This window comes from Pochonia chlamydosporia, chromosome 5 (assembly GCF_001653235.2).
Source record: "Pochonia chlamydosporia 170 chromosome 5, whole genome shotgun sequence".
NCBI classification, from domain to species: Eukaryota; Fungi; Ascomycota; class Sordariomycetes; order Hypocreales; family Clavicipitaceae; genus Pochonia; species Pochonia chlamydosporia.
In genome coordinates, this window is record NC_035794.1 from 4167358 (window position 1) to 4189582 (window position 22225).

Sequence of the window (22225 nt, forward strand, 5' to 3'; positions counted from 1 at the left end):
TGAAGCAGGTTGGGAGAGTACTCATATTGTCGAAGGCTACCCTATAAGATACCCGTCCTCGTATGGATTTCAATTCACGACTGCTCGTTTGAGTTTGTAAGATGACAGAGGGGTGAGGTTGTTGGTGTTTATCTTGACTGTGAGGTGGACATCATTTCAATCCTCAAAGTTTGGGTCCAAAGTAACAAAGTCCTTATAGTCGATGACTCACTCTAAACGATGCCCAAGTAGAAAATGGTTTGTCGCGACGACACCAACAATCCTCTTGACAATATTGGAGGCTAACATACTTTTGACAGTTACTGTTACAGCACCTAAAGGTATGTTTCAACAGTGAGGTATCCAGCCTGCCAGATCTCTGGTATACAATGCCGCCAGGAACTATGCAGGAAACGCAGTCATGTTGGCTCTGAGACGGGTCTGAGGAAACAGATTTAAGACACAGCTTGCCAAGTATACATCCTCAACTGTCCACTCATTGACCTAGCTTGCGCAAGACGATTCTCTCACAAACGTTTACTAAGGAACGAGACTGATAGCCATTCATGGCGGATGGCTGTTCCAACAAGCTACATTACTGCTAAATGATCGCGATGAAAGTTCTATCGCCCTTTGTGTCAAGGAAATTGACAACTTCGCAATTCATTCACACTCAAAAGAGACACTCAACCAATACTAAGACTTATAGCTTATAATGACGCAGCTAATCGCCTTTGTACGTGCACCTTAGGTTACAGGAAGGCGCTGTCTGACAACTTTCTTAGTTCTTCTCAGATGTTTGCTGGTACAGTCATCATGGGCAGTACCGCGTATCTTATCAGGCTACCGAAGAGGAACCACCGGTCTCCAATACTTGGTGGCCGTTCTCAAGACCAAGATGCGAGGCATAACGTATAGCGTGTGGCGGAACACATATTGTCTACTTGTCTCAAACCCAATGAGATGCCTGCATTTGCATACGACATTTGTGCCCAATTAGATGCCCAACGTCGGGGTTCTCCTAGAGTTGTAAGCCCAGTCGGTACCAATGACGAAGAACTAATTTGCCATACTAACTTCCTCTCCACGCTAAGATTAAGCTTTCTTTTACGTGAAGATCCCCTTAGCGAATTAGTATTCTCGCAGTGGGATCGCACAGGCGCAGCCTTGTCCCCCATTCCACCGCATTTTCACTTACGGCACACCGAACTATAAGCTGCAGCTTGCAGGTGCTTCATACATCCCAGTAGGCGACAACCAAATTTAGGCCCTGGGCGTAAAATGGCAACATCTTTGTCCCTTAGCGATTGCGTCGATTGCCGCCTTTGTCTTCACTCTTGCAACTCTCTTATGTGACAAGGTGCTCATACATTCACCACATCTTCCGAGTGACAACGCCCTGACCCTTCATTCTGTCATATAAATCCAATAATACTACTCTTCTGTGGATTCTGGTGGCTCTCTCTCAACCTCGACAGGCATCATTATTTTAGACTTTCATTTCCTGCTCCTCCTCGCGGACACTACACAGCAGGTCGCAGCCCGATAAGCAGATCAACAAGAACCTAGAGCATGGCCAGCGACGCTTCGGTCAAGTTGGCTGTGCTCATAGATGCGGACAATGCCCAGCCAAACATGGCAGGTGTACTGCTTGCAGAGATTGCCAAGTACGGCACCGCCTTTGTCAAGCGGGCTTATGGCGACTGGACAGGTAGCAATCTGAAGGGCTGGAAGGAGCAACTTTTGGAAAAGTCGATTCAGCCAATTCAACAGTTTGCGTATACGTACGGGAAGAACTCGACGGACGCGGCCATGGTGATTGACGCCATGGATTTGCTATACTCCAATAGGTTCGATGGCTTCTGTCTTGTCTCGAGTGACAGCGATTTTACTCGGTTGGCCTCGCGGATCCGCGAGTCCGGACTTGTGGTATATGGCTTCGGAGAGCGCAAGGCCCCCAAGGCTCTTGTCAGTGCTTGTGACAAGTTTATTTACATCGAGAACCTGCCTCCACCAGTTGAATTTTCAACGGAACCCGCTGCGCGGCCGTTCAAGGGACCGCCAGCAATAAAGCCGGTCCCATTCCTGGCACAGAGATTGATACAAGAAGCCATAGAGACGACTTCGGATGACGACGGATGGGCCAATCTTGCTGTTGTCGGGTCTATCATCACCAAGTGGCACCCGAACTTTGACGCCCGCAGCTATGGATTCCTGAAGATTAGCCACATGATTCACGCAGACCCTTTGTGGGAAGTTGAGAAACGACTCCCTGGGGAAGGAAAGCCGCCAGTTGTCTATGTTCGAAATAAAAAGAGGCCGAGGTGAGTCTTCACCCTGTATATACGTAAAGTAAAGCTCGAGACGCTAAATGTTTTGCTAGGGTGCGCACTCGAGACGAGAATGTGCCGACAGGGCCGGCGTCGCCTTAGCACTGTTGGGTCAGAAACTACCAGACAGATGGTTTACAATGGCACCGACTTGTAAGAAACAAATAATTTTTTGGAGGAAAATTTGCGTCGAATTGCTTACATATCACAATCCTTTGCACGCTCACATATCAGGGATTGGTGTGATGCTGTCTTATGTTTTAGAAGTACTACTCTTCTTGTGTTGGGATACTTCTGAGCAACTTGCGGTTCATGCAATGTCAGTCGAGTGACACGATGCAATTTATAAATTTCTAGCCGGTGCTCTACAACTCCTTCAAAAGACAAGAAACCATCCAAAACAAACACATTATCCCTAGAGTTAAAACTTTCCTCAAGTTCCATCAGTTGCCAATCTAGTTTGCCGCTCTATCTTACATATGTTCAGATCACGCCTCTTCGGCCCGGTTGACAAGCTGCGAAAGTTGAGTAGGAACTGGAGTATACGTTTTACGGCTGTTTCCAGGAGATGCTGATGCTGGAACGGACCAGACGCTGTTTGCATGTTCAATGTATCACAAGCACTTGTCAATTTTATCCGTGTCGTCATACAACTGACTGTTACTCTGCCTTTCTAGCTAAGCCGTCATAAAATTTCAATGATGAGATACTTTGGTATTTTGGTACTGGTCTTTGCCTGTCAACTTGGTTGGAAGCCAATCTCATCAGCCCTGTGCTACCAAATCAATTTGTCTTCCAGGGTTAGGGTCATGCATGGATGTACCAGACTGCTTGGCTGCCGAGCTGGTGGGGCCCCCGGCTGCTCCTTCCCCCAACAAGATGCTGTGACGTGACGAGCCGCACCTGCCTCGGCACGAATTTTGACATTGCGGAATTGGCCGCTCAATTCGACCATATCAGACTCAACTTGTCAGCCATCAGATTGTTTAAGGCACGAAAATAGAGAGTTTGGCTTCCGAATACCGGTACTGTGCTCGAAAAACGGTGCTGTCCGAATAATTTACTGCATATTGGTTGAACACGGCTGAACCCGGAAGGCCAGAGCTGTCGAAGTCAGATGTGGACAACAACGGGAGAGTGTCAAGTCCTTGCTGCAGAGACAGTACCGAAACCGAAATGCAACATCGCCATGTCTGATGAATCGTATTTTGGAGACAACTGCAAAGGGTGCTGTATCGAGTCTTTGCAGTGATCAAGGTACCTAGGTACGTAATCATCGGGACTCTCAACTCGGCTTCTTGTTGTCAAGACGCCTTCTTCAACATTCAAGCAGGGGCTTTATTTATTTCGCTACCCTGCATTTGGAGATGGGCGTCAAATCGATCTGCATGGCCCAAGGCTTGTGAAGTAAGTAACGCGGCATCTGACACAAACTTTACACCATTCTCTAATGGCATGTGCATTGACCATGAATCGCAGCATTCAGAGCAAATTCTCGCCCAGGCCGAGGATGATTTGCTAATCTTGGCCGAAACAAAGGCATCACCACCCCAGTTGATATCTCCACATCTACCAGACCAGACTAGACTACCGACAAGAGCACACAAGCCTCGACCATCCAGGAAACTAACCAGGCAATTGAGCTTGTTACCCCACCATGCGCCATGGGGTCAATGTCAATGACAGAATAAGACCGAAACCTCCGAACTCGCACGACTTGACGTCGCCAGTTGTCGTACCGAGCATTTGCCATTAACCTCGGGATGGCGTTAGCGTTTCCCCATACATCTCATACATCTGGAACATTTATCATTTGTCCCAACCTCATATCTCTTGCTACTTTCTCTCCCCAATTCTAGTCAAGTCTGAGCTGCCATTTACCACCCTGGTTGTGATATTTGCCGACACTGTTCATCTACAACACTCTCACCATACCAAGAAGCATCCCAGTTCGAATTCGAGCTCTCCGATATGCCTCCACCGAATCCCGACTGGGTCAAGGCCCTGGTGCCTTCTGGCCCTCATGGACCAGAGCTCCTGGAACAAGAAAGATCTAAATCAAACGTCAACGTCAACCAACTCGCTGAATTTCTACACACTAGCCAGGTGCTTGAGAGAAATGCAAAGATCCTGGAGATCCTGCAAGCACATCCCGTCTTTGACAAGTCTCAAAATTACTTCAATGGTCGAATCGACAAGATCAAGGCCGCTCTAGCGAGAGCAAAGGCCCTGCGGCAGTTATCAATCAAGCACCAATGGAGCCAGGAGGAGTATACTGCTGCCAATGACCTCATCAGCGAGCCTACTCCCTACGGCCTGCATGCATCCATGTTCCTGAAGACGCTGCAAGAGCAGGGCACCCCTGCCCAACACAAGCTGTTTTTGGAAAAAGCACAAAACTATGAATACATCGGCTGCTACGCGCAAACCGAGCTTGGCCACGGCTCCAACGTTCGCGGTCTGGAAACGACGGCTACTTGGAACCAGGAAGACAAGACATTTACAATTCATTCACCGCACCTAACTGCCTCCAAATGGTGGATCGGCTCTCTCGGAAAGGCTGCAAATCATGCCGTAGTCATTGCACAGCTTGTCATCAATGGCAAGTCATACGGCCCGCACCCATTCGTCGTTCAAATTCGAGATCTCAAGACTCACAAGCCCTTGCCAAACATCCACGTCGGAGACATTGGCCCCAAGTTTGGTTACAACACCATGGATAACGGCTTCTTGCTCTTCAACAAGATCAAAGTCCCCCACATCAACCTGCTCAGCCGGTTCTCGGGGGTAGACCCAGACACTGGCAAATACGTCAAGCCCCAGAATCCGGCCCTTGTCTATGGCACCATGACATACATCAGGTCTACCATTGTACTTCAGTCGGGATCTGTGCTTGCCCGTGGTGTTACCATTGCGGTCCGGTATTGCGCTGTCCGTCGTCAATTCCAAGACCGTGACAGCACCAACGACGAACATGGCGAAAACCAAGTCATCGATTACACAATGGTTCAACATCGATTGCTCCCCCTGTTGGCAGCTACATACGCTCTGCACTTCACGGGCCGTGCCATGCTGAGACTATACAACGAGAACCAGAAGCGCATGGCTAACCCGTCTTCAGCCACGTCCAGTGACAGCGACATCCTGCCCGACCTCCATGCCACTTCCTGCGCCTTGAAGGCATTCTCATCGACTGTTGCTGCAGAGGGTCTCGAAGTCTGCCGTCGCGCCTGCGGTGGTCACGGATACTCTGCATTCTCTGGCATCGGCAGCTGGTATGCCGATTACCTGCCCACCGTCACCTGGGAGGGCGACAACTACATGCTCACTCAACAAGTCGCTCGTTATCTGCTAAAGTCAGCACGAGGCGTCCTAGCAGGCAAACCAGCGTCTAATGATATTTCACGCGTTCTCGCGGAATTCATCGCAAGACAAGACATTGGCGCCGCCTTTGACATTCTGGACAATGATGAGGACCTCGTCAAGGCCTTTGCCTGGAGAGTAGCATTCTTGACGTTTGAGGCTCTCAAACACAGGGATGAGGAGAAGCAATCGTGGAATAGCCTCCTCATCGACTTTTGGCGTCTCTCTACTGCATTCGCTCAGTATCTCATTGTGAAGAACTTTTACGAAACACTTCAAGACGAGACTACAAAGTCTTCGCTTGATTCATCCACAACGACAATGCTCCGCAGTCTCTTCCATCTCTTTGCGTTGAACTATTTGCAGTCGCACGCATCTGAATTCTTTACCAGTGGTGCCAGCACTGTGCGCCAAATCCAGCTTGCTCGCACGAAACGGACCTTGTCTCTGCTCAAGGAAATTCGTCCACACGCCGTCAAGTTGGTTGATGCGTGGAAGTTCCCAGATTGGCAACTCGACAGCTCGCTGGGTCGTTACGATGGTCGGGTCTATGAGGACATGTTCCACAGGGCGTCGGAGGTGAACCCTCTTAATGACATTACCTTTGATCCTTACCCAGATTCGAGTGTCTTGTTCCAGGGCGACAAGCGGCCGTCGAAGCTCTAAATGTCTAAATTTTGCGGCGTTTGGTTAGAACTCGTTTAGCATAGAATGTATTGTACATGATTACATAGAAGGTCCAATGCTATATTTGAAGGCGATTTACGCCACCAATGCAAGCCTACCAGGAATTATTGTGTACCCAGTGCTATCTGATTGGTATGCATTGCATTATTTCCATATTAAAGGTCTGCAATCATGACCATATGCCACGTAATTGCCGTCCTATCAGAGTCTATACGTGAGGGCAACAACCGTTCTATACCAAGCCTAGACGGCGCAATTTTAGACAGCAATTGACGTAGGACATAGCAAATCCTTGGCCTGTGGTTGAGAGCAGGAATTGTTTGGAGGGAGTCTTGGGCATAGCTAGTGCTATGGGTATAGGATTGTATTGGGGCTCGTTGGGTCGTCAGAGACGTTTAGTAGTCCGACGATTTCATCATCTGGGACATATAAGCTCGAGGCTCTGAGGGTTGGACCGGGCCAGCGGTGGGGGCTGGTGTTTACCTTGCCTCTGTTGTTTTCTGTTTCCGTACTTGGAGTGCTTCTTTGGAAGACTCGTCATTCATGATGCTTTCCAGCGAAGCTATGGTCGGATGACGGCTTCGTCAGTGTGGTTGCCATCGGCTTTAGCGAAGAATGTCTGCGAAGTCACAATGCCTAACGGTCGTGTGTATTGTAAAGTAGAACAATGTAAGGGCTTGATCATATTCATGGCTTTCGAATGCGCGCATCACAAGATGTCAAACCCAGGGCATGCGCGATGGATAGCGAGTGCTGCACGTGATGGCCACTAAGAAGGGTCCCTACAGAGTTTTTATCTTATCGCAACTTTTTTTTTGCGTTTGAACAAAACTGCCCCACGTTGACCACATTCCCCCAAAGCAGTATTGAAACGAAGTCGGTCTCCAGTGGTCATTACACAATTTTTGCAGAATCTCAAAGTTATAAATCGCTATACATTGGACCAAACAATTCTAAGCACCGCCAAGACAAAGACTGCGTGGTCAAGCTTACCGCCATCCTCAGTCCTAACCATGGCTACCCCGCCACCGGAGCCCGACGCTCCTCAAACCGTCCTCAAGCCAATTCACAGCCTGGTTCTCGATACTGGCCCATTGATCAAAAACGACCCGCCCGTGAGCGCACTCCTCTCACAAGCCGAAAAGCTATACACGATCCCATCCGTCATACCCGAAATCAGAGACCCCGCTACACGCGCACGAGTTGAAACAACGCTGCTACCCTTTGTGACGGTCCGCGCGCCGGGTCCTGCGAGTATAAAGTTTGTGACCGACTTTGCCAGACGGACGGGTGACCTGGCGGTGCTCAGCAGGCCTGATATCGAGGTTATAGCCCTTGGGTATGAGTTGGAGTGCGAGCGAAACGGCGGCGACTGGCGACTGAGAAACACTCCGGGCCAGAAGAGGTTGAATGGCCGACCGAATGGCGCAGAGAACAAGGAAAATACCGAGAGTGGTACATCAGAAGATGTGAGCGAGCCAGTTGCAGCCGATGGTGAGGCCAAGCCGGTGACAGAAGTTGAACAGACTGAGTCGCCTGATTTGGAAACCAAGTTGGACGACATGACTCTGGAATCTACGCAAGAAGCAGAGAAAACCATTGTCGAGGAAGACACCACGGTTGAAGAGACACCAGCTACCTCCGATGCACCAGAGGATCAACCATCAAACACTGAGTTAACGGCAGCAGCTGGAGACGACTCAGACGACGAAGGCTGGATCACACCCTCCAACCTCAAGAAGCACCAAGCAGCCGACACATCAGGCAGCACCCCTTCCCAGCCCGCGCAAAAGACCCTCCAATCTGCCATCCTCACCTCCGACTACGCCATGCAAAACGTCGCCCTCCGAATTAACATCAACCTCATCACACCCACCTTCTCGCGCATCACGCACCTCAAGAACTGGGTCCTCCGCTGCCATGGCTGCTTCGCCATCACCAAAGAAATGGAAAAGCAGTTCTGTCCCAAGTGTGGTCAACCAACACTCACTCGCACAAGCTGCTCGACCGACCAGCACGGCAACTTCCAGGTCCATCTCAAGAAGAACTTTCAGTGGAATAACCGCGGCAATGTGTACAGTGTTCCGAAGGCTGTTCACGGGTCTGCCAACGGACGATTGCCCAAGGGCTCGGGCGGGAAGAATGGCTGGGGCAGAGATCTTATTCTTGCAGAGGACCAGAAGGAGTATGTCAAGGCGAGCGAGGAGCAGAAGAGGCAGAGGAAGCTGGATATCATGGACCAGGACTATTTACCTGGGATTTTGAGTGGGAGGAGGACCGGTGGTGCCGGCAAGGTGAGTGTCGGGGCTGGCAGGAACATCAATTCCAAGAAGAAGAGGTAGTTGCGGCAAGTTTGCATATAGAAATCAAAGTTACGATTGTCATGTTCATGCACCACATACACCTCGTCTATGGTACACGGGTGAAACAGTACTCGGGCTGCATCTTCACTAGTGGTGTCTTTCATGTAATGCAAATGGGCTTTTATTGCCATCAAAAACTCCAAGTGACCCAAACGCCAGCCATTGCAAAATATCTAGGCAAATCCGTCCGTTCCTCCCAACCCTGCACGTCTTGATCTCGATCGCCAACTTCCAACATCGCCCGAAATGTCCTCGTCACTGGTATCCAGGCAGCCATCTCCAAAACGATGCCCAATCTCAATCCAATTGCCTTCGCAGCGCAATTCCAATATTTTCCAATCTCCTCGCACGGATTTACTCTTCCTCTGCGCACTGTTAGCCCTCTATCCCACAGCTCTACTTGCTATATCATGGAAAACACATACTCTGTTGCGTAAGAAGCAGTCCGAATCTCTTCTTCATGGTAACTCTCTGGCGCGACCATTTATCATCGGGCGAAAAGCGAGCCGGGTGCGCAGACTTTGTGACTTGGCCGTGGGCTACCTTCTTAAGGGTATACAGGCGGTTGCCAGTGGTGTCGAGGGTGTACATGAGATGCATCGCGGCGAATTGGTCTGGAATTCCCAAAAAATACGAGAAAGTGCCGTCCCAAAATTAGAAGTGCGTCTGGTTTGGTAGAGTTGCTCAGATGGCTCGAAGCTTGGATCGTAAATTTGCCATGGGGCAGAAAATTTTGGGTGGATCGTCACGTGTGCTTATCGATAAGAGACTTTCCAACCACTCCATCTGTCACCTTAGACATATGCACAAGCAATTTGTTCAGTTCACGGCAAAGACACCAATATTTAAAAATATACGCTGGATTTTATTCAAAATATATCGTAGAATAGGTGCGGCGTCTTGGTGCAAGCCATGTGCCGCTAGAAAGCAATGTACTGTGGTACATATCCAGTGAGTGAGTGGATCGAGCTGGACCGACAATATCAACTAGAACAAAGCACACCAATCATTCTGCCAACGAAAATCCGTTCAAGCCAATTGCAATGATTTCCAAATCTTCATGCCACGCCTCCCATTACCTAAATCAATCAATCTCTCCAACGCGGGCCGCCTTGTCGCCCAGCCAGTCCTCGCGCTCATAGAAGCGAAACACGAGGTCATAATCTTCAAAATCATGAACAATACGGTCCACACGGCGGTATCCGCGGACAGGATCAACGAGTCGCTGCATAGAAAGGCTCTTGAAAGTGCCATCGCCCATGCCATAAGGGTTGGCGCTGCGACCCTTGGCCTCGAACAAGGTGACGCTGAATCGACCAGGGCGGAAGATGTTGACCACGTGCTCGATAATCTCGGCAGTGTTGCGACCCTTTTGCCCACCTGGGACATTGGTTTCGAACGACGCAAAGGAGAAGCCTGGCTCAGGGGTAACGTGCACGGTGAAGTAGTGCGTTGCTCCAGGCTTTTCACCTTCGCCAGATGGTGGAGCGGGAACGACGCCGTTCGCAGAGAATCCACAGGGGCTGAAAAGATACGAGTCCACTCGAGCATCAGGATAAACAGAGGTGGGATAAACATCGTTCAAACCACAGTTTTCGGAGACGACAGAGCCAAGCGCGTGACCTTCGGTTGTCAGCTCCTCAGTAACTTCGGCTTTGCCAGCTTCGAAATCACCATCGTCGCAATGTCCAAACACGTCGATTTCCTCAGGGCTGTTGGCAAAGCACCCAAGGCTGTCTTGGGCCTTCTTGCGCGCGTCTTTCGCCTCAGCAGCAAACTTGTCGCTCGCGACCGCACTCGCGTGTGACAAATAGAACTGCTTGGCGTTTTCAGGATCAAGATCGGTCATGAGAATCTCTAGGGTTTCATCATTCTGACTGTAGGAACCACCAGCAGAGCTGCCGCCATCAGAGGAGATCGTGGTGGCGGGAGTTGGCTGACAATTGATCTCCGAGTCCGGAGTGAGAGGAGGAGTCAGTGTCTGGTTTGGTGAGGTGATATAGAGATACCAATGGTCCCCGTTCATCTTGCCAACCATGTATGCGCTGCCACCTCCTTCGAGCGTATCATCCAAGTACTTAACCTCCTGCTTCCAGCTCCGGTGAGGCCCTTTCTGCTGGTCAGGGAACAAAAAATTCTTGCGACTGTAAAACACGCGGTATGGCGTAGCCGCAGCTCGCACGTCGTTGACCGAGTTTGCATTGTGGAAGGGGAATCCAGCATTGACAGCTGCAATGTGAAGCAAACGCTGAAGGCCAAGAAGCAGGGTAGTTGTTCCGCAGGTCTTGAGAATGAGTTTGTGTGGGAAAACAAACATGCTCGACTCGGAGAGCAAATAGGCATCGACATCGTCGGACTCGAGAACAGACAAGATTTTGCAGTTGACCATGTCCAACATGCTGACCCATGTGTCCGCAGGGACACTCTTCAAACCATTGGGTGCAGCGGAGGCAGGCAAAGCCGTGGGGCTGGATGCAAACCACACCTCTAGCAGCTTCTCGGGCCCTTCAAAGGCATTGCTGGAATCCAGATCCGCAGCGACATCATGATTGATTGTCAAATGCGGTGTAGCCGAAGACGGAGAAAATGTATAATTCTTTGGCACCGAAAGGTTGACCATAATTAAGTGCTCACTCTGTGGAGGAGTGAGAACCGCACGAAGCCGAAATCTGACGTCGATGGCGAGCAAGGGGAATAGGTTCAGTTCCCCGTGTAAGACCCGAAGACGAGTTGGGTATGGATGAAGCTTGTTGCCTCTATCTTGCGTATGTCTTTGCCCGCTAGGCAGAGTCCGCGGAGCACTAGCTGCCGCTCAAACAGACCTTGCGGTGTCTGTCTGAGAGAGTAGGCCCACAGGAAGTGGTTGTACCAGAGATGCTGGCGTAGCCAGCAGCAATGAGTCTTATAGAAGAGTCGCTAACGTCTCTTGGAGGACGTTAAGGAGGTCGAAAGCGGAGGGAGTGAAGAAACAACTTCTGTGACAGAATGTTGGATGGTCGAGCCGCAGTCCGATACCCGTAGGAAAGTACCGGAGCTAGCAGACTGAAATATCTGCTTTAAGATCGGGTAGATGGATAAGATGAAAGTGTAGAAATAGCGTAAGCTAAATTGACTTCATATGTCGAGAATGTCTGCTTGTAAGGGGGTGCTATCGAGGCCTGAGAACGAACAGATTAGCACTCAGTGTGTGTGTGTGTGCGAACGCGCAGTCGGTGTGGTCACTGGGTCGCCAGACCAGAGTAGAAGAAAGCGTTCAATGAGACAAGAGGGACAGCTGAAATGGAAGCTCAAGTGTGTGCATACTTGGATGGTCGAGAGAAGAGGAAACGCAATGGATCAGTCGAACGCATAGAATGCGGTAAAAAAAAAGTTGTGTGAGAGGGGTTTGGGTTCGCGAAGAATCGGGTTCGCCGCGCAGAAGTGAGAAGTGACTTCCGCCGACGAAGACTAAAAGTTGGTATGCGGTCGCAAACAACCCATAGATGGTGCTGGAACAACGTTCCCAAGGTCAATGCAATTGAAAAAGTATAATGTCGAAGAAAGTATGTGGTCGTGTGCGTGGAAAGGTCGAGGAACGAGAAGGAAGCCGTCGCCTAAGTGGATATTGACCGTGGTCGAAAGTGGAGGGAGGTGACAGATTTTTTTCTTGGATGTTTTTCTTCAGCAAACCCCTCGTTTGGCTGTGGTTGTGGTGTGGTTGTGGTTCTGGCCTGCTCCTTCCTTCGGCCTTCGCCCGCTAAACCAGATTCATCTAGCACTTGCCCTGTACAAGTGGGTAATTGAAAGAATGCCTGGTGAGATTGACTAAAGTCAAGTACCAGACCGGCTGATGACGTATGGCAACAGCTTCCTCGTTGGGCAGATTTCGCCAACGGAAGACAGTAAATGAAAAATAAGATGGACAGGAGAGCGAAAGGGGGCGAGACCAATTCGGTTGCTACATTTTATAAGTGACTGCGGCAAGCAAAGTTTTTGGATAATTTACGAGTCCTAAAGTTTGAATTTCAACTCGTGGAAGTGACAAGCCTAGTGTACCAGACTTTTGTGTGCATCAGTACATGCATGTGCTGTTGTCCTTAATGTTCCACGCTCTCGACTTGAATTTGCTCATGTTGTATGCTCAGCGGGCTACAGCCACCATCACCAGCGGCAGGAACTGGACTGATGGTTTGTGACTGTGACATTGCACTTGTTTTCAACTTGAAAAGGATGACAACTGCAGGTCTTGCATATTTAGCCCCCATGTTACTCCAAGCTGACCTTGACACTGTGGTGTGGCTTTTTCCAAGCAGCTGATGCGCGGGTCGCGGCCGTTTTCGCTCCTGTACCTGGAGATTCTTCATGGTTTAGGTTCCGCGTTCCGCATCTCCATCTGACAAGCATACTCTGTGCTCATGAACACAATGGGCGCAAACACAAAGGCAGAGGTGCATCTTGAACTTCCTTGTCACTAAGATTGGTACTTCCTCGTTCCCAAACCAAAGTTTGGTCACTCTCACGAGTCTTAAAGTGAATTTGATCGGTAGGCGCATTATAACCATTTATTTTTCAAGGAGAATTTTTGTCTCAATTGTGGTTTGCGATCAAGCTAGGCGATGCGTCAATCCTACCAAACGGTACTGTGCATGTGCAAGACGGTGCATAGAGCCGATGTAAACCTTGGAGTAACCGACGAAACGTTCTAAGCTGACATCTGGTACATGTACCTAGGTACCTAGTGGTGAGGACTCTTACCAGACTTTTGTATGCCGTCCATTTCAGTGGTCAGATTCCCTGATTCTGGCGAATGTTTCATTATCTACCTATCTAAGTAGGTAAATTCAGTGACTTTGCATATCGTGGAGCAAGGGCCACCGAATGTAACTTTCCGATGGACTCTTTGCATTTGGCCGCAAAGCAGCACCATTTGCCGATACTTAAGTACCTAGGTAGGAGGTGAATCATGATCAGGGACACAGGCGAGGTACTCAATGTTCCATCTCGTCTCTCTGTGGCCAGGTGGGTCGTGGACCCTTTGGGCCTCATGTGCTGATGCCCAGCCAGTCTGATGGAGGGACCTAGGGAGTGACCGCCCTCACTTTAACTGTCTGGTCCTGAGGCTTGCTGCTGCATGTTTTTCGTGCCTGAAAATCCCCACTGGTTTTGGTCTCTGAATTCTTCCACTGGCAGGTTGTGTCACCTCGCGACGCCGTAAAAGCTTCATCGGAAAGACGATGGTGTACTCAGGGTGCTCATCCAGAGGTGTGAGAGTTGGGGTACGCATTTCAAAGTTTGAGGCGACCATTTGGGCCAGCTAGTGTCTTAGTAGTGCATGTAAGAACATCGAATAGCTGACGGACTGGTGGAGTGTCGCCGTCAGCCTTGGGTCAATATTTTGGTTGTGAGAGAGTTTGTGATGTCTTTAAACACATGCGACAGTGCGCAGTGCTTGTATTTATCAACCAGATTGCCACTGCCGTGTGCATCCTGGCAATTGCCATCATCTTCTTCATGCGATGATATGTCGTTCCCGTTGATTTGCGTCCCCACAGGATACTGGGGTCGGCGGCCTTCTTCAAGCAGAGCAATAAACTGCGCATCCATCGGCACGGTTCCCAAGAATGGGACTTTGAATTCCTCCGCCATGGTACGGCCACCCCCGGAACCAAAGATGTCAGTGCACTCGGAGCAGTGCGGGCAGACATAGCCGCTCATATTTTCGACTACGCCAAGCACGCGTATGCCAGTCTTGAAGCAAAAGTTGAGTTCCTTTCGAACATCGGACGTTGAGACGGCTTGCGGGGTCGTCACAACAACAGCGCCTGCAACTTGGGCAGGAAGGGCCTCGCTCTGCAACGTTTCAGCAAGAGATATGTGCTCGTCACTTGTTCCAGGTGGTGTATCGATGAGCAGGTAATCCGTTTCGTCCCAGAGAACATCACGGATAAACTGCCGAATCATGGCTGTCTTCTTTGGCCCTCTCCACACCACGGCATCACCTCGCTTGGGAAGCAGAAAACCCAAGCTCATGGCGTGCAGGCTACCGACACCGGTGCTTGGGTCTTTTTCGTGAACGGGAACTGGAGCCCACCCTCCCGGAACTTGAGTGACTTTTGATTCTTCAATGGACAACATGCGAGGAATAGATGGTCCCGTGAGGTCAGCATCGAGAATGCCTACAGAATGGCCTGCCTGTGACAGCGAAAGGGCTAGTTGCGTGGTCACAGAAGACTTGCCCACGCCGCCCTTGCCGGATAAAACCTGAAACGCCGTGAGACGTTAGCAAAGAATCCTCGTACTCGCATAAGCGCGGCTGGAAAGTCCGGCTTGGGTAACTTTGCAGAGTGCGGCTTACCAGCACAATATGCTTGACCTTCTCAAGGCCCATGCTGCCGGTATCAGTTGCACTGACCAAACGGGGCACACTGATGACTCGAGCGAGATAAATGTCGCTGCAATTCTGCGAAACCAGCCCCGAGAATCAGCGGTGTATGAAGGCTATGAGGATGAGAGGACAAACGGAAAGAATACGAAGAGGCCAGTGTTGTGCGTTGAATGGTTGCGCAGGTATGGGTTGAATGAACGGATGAAATAAATGAGGACCAGATCTTGATTAGCAAGCAGCAAGTGGATGTCTTGTCTGTGGGTCGAGATTTTCAACCAGTGTGAAGGTGCATGTTGTCAATCGGGGCACCAGACTGGGAAGTCGCGACCCAGTCCAGCCAACCAGAGCCTGGGCCGATGACCGGCGAGGTGAATTGGCAGTAGCACAGCCAGCGACGGCGCTGGGGGAACAACATTGACATTCAATGTTGACATTTGGAGGCCCAGTGCCACCAGTTAACATCCAGATGTCCAGTCCAGTCAATGCTGTAGCGCATGGATCACCTGTATTTACAGCTGTCTCGCACCTAAAATAGTACCCAGCTGACTTCAATGTTCAATGTTCCATCAAGATGTCATTGTTCAACCGTCTGGTTGACCATTGACATTGAATGCCAACTGGTCAATGTCATGTGCAAGTTGGCATATGCAGACATGCACCCACCAGCCCAGACAGCTCCGGGCTCGGCCATCGACGTCATTTTCAAAGTCAATGCCAACATTGGAACTATTCACCCGACATGGATGGCTTCAAGTCTTTGGGTAGTCAACATCAAACAATGAACCCCGTGACCAGACATTCCTAACTTCACATGTTAAACCACTCATCACGATACTGTACTATGTCTCAGTGATATGATCCATTGCCTGCTTGAGCGCCAAACTGTTGCAATCTAGTGGTGACAGCAAAGTTCAATGTCGGCGCTATGACGGCTCCTCGGCTTTGCGTTTGATGTCTTTTTGACTGAGACCTACATTGTGGACAACTTGGCCCTATTATTCTCATTGCAGCCAAAGGTCAGACATTTCCCGGGCTTCAGATAGGGACATCTCCGCTTAGAAATCCGAGATTAGGTCAACAGATTTGTCCACTTTGCCATTAACAGGATTCCGTATATTCGCTGGAAATACATATATATCGTTCCTAGATTCATGCCATGTCATACACTCTTCTCACACATAGCCCCTACAGCCAACGCCGAACCGGCAACAGTTGCACCATGCAACCCATGTCGACCATACTCTTTCCCAATTTTGTTTCCCAATGATGCAATCAAGTACAATCCCAACTCCATATATGCTGTGGTATCTTAAACACCTGTCCTTCTCATCGCCATGTCGTATGCAGCCAGCTTGATCAAACAGTGTGACGTATCTCGTCGCCGTCATTTCGCATCCTTCAAACTCGAACTACCGTCTCTCATGAGGTACTTCCCTCGGAATCGAATTTAACTAGATCCCGGGGAAATGAAATAATTGATCCTTGCCGGCTGTCGTGTCCTAGGAGCTCTCCCTGCGGCACCGACGCCACGGGTTGTGTAAACCTTACAATAGGACCACCGTCCACGGTGAAGCCGATGAATTCAGCCTGCACTTCGGAGCACTTGTCCTCGTCGCTCGAGTTTTCGATTGTGTTTCTAGACCGGACAGCGTTTGTTAGATTTGAGATGGAAACGAAGCGGCGCAGACAAACTGGCTCGAATACTTACGCTTGACTGATCCTCGGGCCCTGATCGCTGGCCGACCTGCTCGAGGATCTCTGTCGCATTTTCTTTATTCTCTTCTTTGTGCATTCATGAACGAGGTACAAAAGCCCTGCAACCACAAGAACGGGTGTTCCCAACGCCAGAGCCCAGGGCCTAGATGTTTGGTTAGCTTTGCGTTGATGGTCATGGCACATATGCGCTGACAATGAACTCACGGGTGCTTGCGGTTTCGTAAGTTGTGGCCCAAAGTAAGAATGATTCCCACAATTGCAATCAATGAGCCAACCTGAAGCATGGTCCATGTCGACCAGTACAGTGTTATCAGGTCCTCTCCATCACAAAATTGCAAGGCAAGAAGGGAGTAGGCCTCCATGACGACAATTGTAGTTGAAACAGCTACGCATCCGAAACAGATAAAGATGTAGGTGCGGAGTACTTTTCTCCGCTTGTATGAATTTTGGTCTAGATTTTCTATTGCTTTTTGAGCTCTTAAGAGGTTCCCGTGGTTAGTTTACAGCCCGCGAATGGATAGTGTTGATGGCGGCAAGGCCGCAGCCTTGGCAAGAAACATACTTTGTAAATATCCATGATCCGAAGAACAGCACCAATAAATTTGATACAAAAAGCGTCCAGTAAATGACCATAAAATGCTGTCGGTCTAAATGAGACGCAAACTGTGCATATTTTTCGCACAGATGGGGGTCAACATAGAGCGGCGCCGTCATAGTTGCTGCTATTGGGGTGTGTACATGGAGAGCCCGATGATGAAGGATCAAAAGCTCGGCAGAAACTATGCAACTTAAGTAGGAACAATAGTATTTGACGAAAACACCGAATGCTTGCCAATATAGGAAATATGTTCTCAGACGCAAGCTCTCAACTCGTTGTCACGATGAAAAGCCGGGGAGCGGGCTCGGCGGGAACAGACGGATTAGGGCTCTTAAATGTACCACTTGTTTGTGCAGACCCCAGGTTGGTATCTGCCCTCACTCATGTAGTATCAGACAGGGTGAAACATAATCCAATCAAGGAACAATGCTTCATCAAGCAATCATGACGCGCAAGCCATCATACGCGCAGTCTTGCACAGCATGCCGCCAAGACCGGGTTGTCTCTGTTGGCGAAAGCCCAACAGTGGGTTAACCGACAAGGGATACAACCCGGGGGTCTAGGGAAATAGGAAAATAGGGCTAAGAAAGTGAATAGACTACCCCAGTTGGGGGGGGGGGGGTAATTCTTTGTTTGGAATGCTTAAGCTGTAAGCTATGATCACTTTGGCCTCTTTCGTCTAACACTTGACCATTACCTGGATTTTTGGAACATTGTCGCCACTTTGAATCATGCAAAAAAGAAAATAAAAAAGCAAGACTCTGTCTGACTAGCCACATGGCCAGGAGTTGAATATGGCATCAAATTTGCCCTTGTTCATCTTGGAGATTTGCAATATTCCGCCATGGGTAGCGGATGGAGGCCGTTGAAGACGAACAAGCACGACCCAATAACTAATCCATGTGAACTCCGTATTGGCTGCCTAGGGCCTGTCGCCAAGGCTTGTCAGGATGTGCCGAAGTAATGGGATAGCTCACTACCGGGGGCTGTAAGTACCAGCTAACTCAAGTTGAAATGCGAAATGACAAGTTTGGGCTTGGCATGCTGTCTATCCTAGCAACCCAGTGGCTATGATCAACCCAATTGTGTGGCCAAGGCGCTTGCTACTCGCAGCCCGAGTATCCGGCTGGTTTGCTTGGGGGCTGAGTACGGAGTGCAGTACAGTACCAACTGCGAAGAACGATACCAAACAGAGATTATCAATGGCTGTCGATCCTCTCCCTGCCGAGGGTCGCCGTGTTGGGTTGGTTGTTGGGTGTTGGACGAATGTCCGCTCCGAAGCACAGCACATGAAGGGGCTTACATCCCGGGCGCCGGCGGCGGACACAGCGGACACAGCCATCTGTACGCTTTATGCCGTATCTAATAAATCTCACGCAGATCTGAGATCACACCTCTCCGACCAAGATTCGCCGCGCCAATATGCTTAATTTAGCCTCGTGCCTTGGACTATTGACAAAGCCGTCATGCACAATGACACAGGGCTTTTCCGAGAGGCGGTGATCTACCATTACTAAACTCAACCGCAAGTTCTCCAGAGGATTAATAATTTCCATTGATGAGTTTTGTAAGTAGGCCTCATTCCATGTATTTGAGATCACACAGACAAGATGCAAAGCACGCGCCAGCTGGAGGATTTTGTAAGTCCGGGTCTCTGAGACATTGTCTAACAACCAAGCCTCAACAGCGCCCGTGCCAAGACCATAGAGATAAGAGTTTTCATCCATGTTCGGGTCAATACGGGGGTGAGGGCTCCGGACGTAGTATGTTACCGAGTGCCAGGACACTCTGTCGCTCTGTCCGTGGGTCATGAGCAGGCAGATCGTGAGCTGTATTGCGAGTTTTTCCACCTCTTTTGGTCATAAGGAAGGCAGAGCGGCTTACTACGGGATCAGCACATCAACGTTCCGGCTGGAAACCTTATCTTTCCCCAATCAGACGGAATACGGAGTACATAATGCACAGCTCCCGCTGAATACGCTCAGACCTCGCTTATTGACAAGGCGGGCCATGTGTCAGCACATAATACAAGATCCCAGGTGTTGCTCAGTAGGCGAAATAACATGAAAGGTCACCTGATGCATGAAGAACCAGACCAAGCGACGGTCTTGCGTGCTCTGTACTCCATACTCCTGAGTAGTACTCCGGACGCTGCGTCAGGGAGGCCAGGGAGGCATGGTCGGTTTACTCCTCTTGGTCACCAAGACACGACGGTTGAATAAGACACGAAGTGAAACCAAGAAAACGTTATTCTTTGCATTTTGCTAAGACGATGCTTTTAGGCTCCTTGTCAACACGTTTTGTTTCAGACTGTGACTGACAAGGTGGCCAGTGTGGGTATGTTTGTCCACTTCCTCGTCTTCCTCCTCTTCTTCTTCGTCCTCGATCCAATCCGGAAAACCATCGTCAAACGCGTCCTGCAGCGCCTCAACTCGAGAAGAGTCATCAAGCTGGTTATCCCTCATTATGCCCTCCCAGGCTGCCATCTCACTGTTTGTGAGCAAACAACCGTCCAACAGCTTCTCGAGGCAATCATGGTCGAGCTTCTCTCCAATGAAGACGAGCTCCTGCCGGCGGTCCCCCCACTCACCGCCCTTTTTGATATCATGCTGTACGAGGGAATCAACTTCAGCATCTCCAGTCGTGTACTCTTCCGGAGGCAGTGTGCAGAACCAGGGCCGCCCGCCCGTCAACGTCAGCATGGCACCAGCCTGTGACCAGTCGCCGGCTCGATGCGGCCGCGTTGCTAGGAAAAACTCGCCCTTTGATCGGAAGAGACGATTAAATGTAGGATGTGCGCGCTTATTTGATAAAATATCCGCGTTTGAGGGAATATCCATGTCATCGTCAATATCCATGGCTGCCTCGTCACACGGTCCGTCCCTTGATTCCCTCTCTGGTGAAAGGATAGTTGGGACAGTCGGTGCGGAACTGGTCTCGGACTGGCCCGAAGAGCTGCTTCGTCTGTCTGACCCTGAAACCGAACCGGACGTAACAGGACTAGCAGGTAAGCTGACTCTGACATCTACGTTTTCGTCTGTTTGCGCTTCGGCGACCCCGTCTGCCATCTCATCACCGTCTTCGTCGTCTTCATCCTCATGCTCCATCTGGAGGATGAATTTATCATACAGCAATCCGAACAGCCTCCGAGGATGAAACGGCCTGTGCCGGGTATAAATATAGCTTTGGACGTTGTATTCCTCCGTCTCGGGCTTTGGTGTCAAGACATTGCGTCCATTGACCTGTCAAGGATGTATCAATGCACAAGGTTCGCAATTAAAACAATGTCTCAGCTCACCTCACGGACGGTCATTGCATGAAGGTCTTGCAACCATCCATACCCAGATTGAGCAACATCCAACTTAAACAACCCTGTGTTGACAAGTTCGTTGACATCCACTCTGCCTCGAGTTGACTCAATGATCTTGGCTCTGTGATTGAGCTTCTTAATTATACTCAAGGCTGCCTTTTTAGTTTCGGGATTAACCTAGGAGGCACATGTCAGGACTTGTCACGAGACAGTACGACTGCACCCAGCTCACCATATCCACTTTGTTTAGAATGATGACATCCGCAAATTCGATCTGGTCAACCATCAGATCAGAAACGGTTCGTTCATCCTCTGGAGTCACATCGTCGCGACGCGAAGATAAAAGATCTGCCGTATCAAAGTCGTTCAATATCGTGAACGCATCGATGACGGTGACGGTTGTATCGAGACGAGCAAACTTCTCCAGTCCACCAGCAGCTTTCCTAAAACACGATTAGAAACAGCTACAATCCTCCCGGACCAGCGCGCCACAACGTACAGCTGCTTTAAAACCCTTACTGTGCTATCGTCAAGCGGCATCACAGTATCTGCATTGGCCAAATCGCCCATTTGTTCCGCAAGACGAGCGTCAAATGTCTCAGCGACTTGCTCCGGCTCGCTTATACCGCTGCTCTCAATGATGATGTAGTCAAAGTCTTCCAACTGGGAGATGCGTACAAGTTCTTCGAGCAGATCTCCCCTGAGAGTACAGCAGATGCATCCATTTTGTAGCGCAATGACCTTTTCTTCCGTTTTGGTCAAGCGGTGGGTTTTCTTCACAAGGGCCGCATCTATATTGATACTGCAAACAGGCAATTAGCAAAAACATTCCCAACGTGAGGTTAACTACCTACGCTCCAATATCGTTCACAACGATTGCGATTCTCAGTCCATGTTGACTGCGCAGAATGTGCTGCAGTACGGTCGTCTTGCCGGCTCCCTGCGAAACGTGTAAGTTGCGGCAACGGTCTCGGCGTTGATCTCGCAGTGACATACCAAGAATCCAGACAGCAGCGTAACAGGTAGGGGTCTAGCTGGAACTTTATTTACGGACTTCTTCGCCTTTTTGTTGGCCGTGCCCTGGGCAAGGCGCCGAGGGCTCATTGTAAATGATTGAAGTAGATGACGATTGTGAAAAAAGGGAGTACCGGAGTCCAACTGTTAAAATCCATTTAAGTACCAAGGTGCTCATTTAAATAATGCGTACAAGCAATCACTCCCATTCTCCTAAGGGCTTAAACCTAGGCTTTACTGCCCTTTACAGCTTGATACTGGTTCTCTGTATTTGGTGATACACGTCCAGGCTGACCATCAAGGTTGAAGCCACGAACCATCAAGGTGATGTTGCGAAGTAATGATTACTTTTCAAGAAATATGATTGGCACAATAGATTTTAACGAAGTGTCTTAATTCTTTCTTGGACTAAACTGGCGGCGATTGCCTTTTCTCAATGGCAATAGAAGCGCTGCTCATGCAGAAGGAGGTGCTTCTGCCAATGGGTGCAGCAATATTGTT

The 22225-nt window shown here is 49.7% G+C and overlaps 9 protein-coding genes across 9 annotated transcripts; 3 read left to right on the forward strand and 6 right to left on the reverse strand.

The window, feature by feature from the left end:
- Positions 1-1551: 1551 nt before the first annotated feature.
- Positions 1552-2411, forward strand: VFPPC_14830 (hypothetical protein; the record flags this gene model as incomplete). Its single annotated transcript, XM_018292598.1, has 2 exons — positions 1552-2303; positions 2363-2411. The coding sequence occupies 2 exons, from the start codon at positions 1552-1554 to the stop codon at positions 2409-2411; spliced, it is 801 nt and encodes a 266-aa protein (XP_018142783.1).
- An 884-nt stretch (positions 2412-3295) lies between these two features.
- VFPPC_17903 (hypothetical protein) lies at positions 3296-4062 on the reverse strand (the record flags this gene model as incomplete). The annotated part of the gene is made up of 3 exons (XM_022429576.1): positions 3296-3606; positions 3661-3891; positions 3954-4062. The coding sequence occupies 3 exons, from the start codon at positions 4060-4062 to the stop codon at positions 3296-3298; spliced, it is 651 nt and encodes a 216-aa protein (XP_022285370.1).
- Positions 4063-4280: 218 nt separating this feature from the next.
- On the forward strand, positions 4281-6338 carry VFPPC_10801 (acyl-CoA oxidase; the record flags this gene model as incomplete). Its single annotated transcript, XM_018289109.1, has 1 exon — positions 4281-6338. The coding sequence occupies one exon, from the start codon at positions 4281-4283 to the stop codon at positions 6336-6338; it is 2058 nt and encodes a 685-aa protein (XP_018142784.1).
- Positions 6339-7372: 1034 nt separating this feature from the next.
- VFPPC_10802 (proteasome maturation ans ribosome synthesis protein Nop10) lies at positions 7373-8701 on the forward strand (the record flags this gene model as incomplete). The annotated part of the gene is made up of 1 exon (XM_018289110.1): positions 7373-8701. The coding sequence occupies one exon, from the start codon at positions 7373-7375 to the stop codon at positions 8699-8701; it is 1329 nt and encodes a 442-aa protein (XP_018142785.1).
- Positions 8702-9806: 1105 nt separating this feature from the next.
- Positions 9807-11342, reverse strand: VFPPC_10803 (S-adenosylmethionine decarboxylase proenzyme; the record flags this gene model as incomplete). Its single annotated transcript, XM_018289111.1, has 1 exon — positions 9807-11342. The coding sequence occupies one exon, from the start codon at positions 11340-11342 to the stop codon at positions 9807-9809; it is 1536 nt and encodes a 511-aa protein (XP_018142786.1).
- Positions 11343-12798: 1456 nt separating this feature from the next.
- Positions 12799-13065, reverse strand: VFPPC_16350 (hypothetical protein; the record flags this gene model as incomplete). The annotated part of the gene is made up of 1 exon (XM_018294103.1): positions 12799-13065. The coding sequence occupies one exon, from the start codon at positions 13063-13065 to the stop codon at positions 12799-12801; it is 267 nt and encodes an 88-aa protein (XP_018142787.1).
- A 1012-nt stretch (positions 13066-14077) lies between these two features.
- Positions 14078-15089, reverse strand: VFPPC_10804 (cytosolic Fe-S cluster assembling factor cfd1; the record flags this gene model as incomplete). Its single annotated transcript, XM_018289112.1, has 2 exons — positions 14078-14962; positions 15057-15089. The coding sequence occupies 2 exons, from the start codon at positions 15087-15089 to the stop codon at positions 14078-14080; spliced, it is 918 nt and encodes a 305-aa protein (XP_018142788.1).
- A 1416-nt stretch (positions 15090-16505) lies between these two features.
- Positions 16506-17164, reverse strand: VFPPC_10805 (hypothetical protein; the record flags this gene model as incomplete). Its single annotated transcript, XM_018289113.1, has 3 exons — positions 16506-16722; positions 16795-16944; positions 17007-17164. The coding sequence occupies 3 exons, from the start codon at positions 17162-17164 to the stop codon at positions 16506-16508; spliced, it is 525 nt and encodes a 174-aa protein (XP_018142789.1).
- A 2500-nt stretch (positions 17165-19664) lies between these two features.
- VFPPC_10807 (cobW/HypB/UreG, nucleotide-binding domain-containing protein) lies at positions 19665-21814 on the reverse strand (the record flags this gene model as incomplete). The annotated part of the gene is made up of 6 exons (XM_018289115.1): positions 19665-20642; positions 20699-20887; positions 20943-21153; positions 21210-21512; positions 21565-21650; positions 21707-21814. The coding sequence occupies 6 exons, from the start codon at positions 21812-21814 to the stop codon at positions 19665-19667; spliced, it is 1875 nt and encodes a 624-aa protein (XP_018142791.1).
- Positions 21815-22225: the final 411 nt, after the last annotated feature.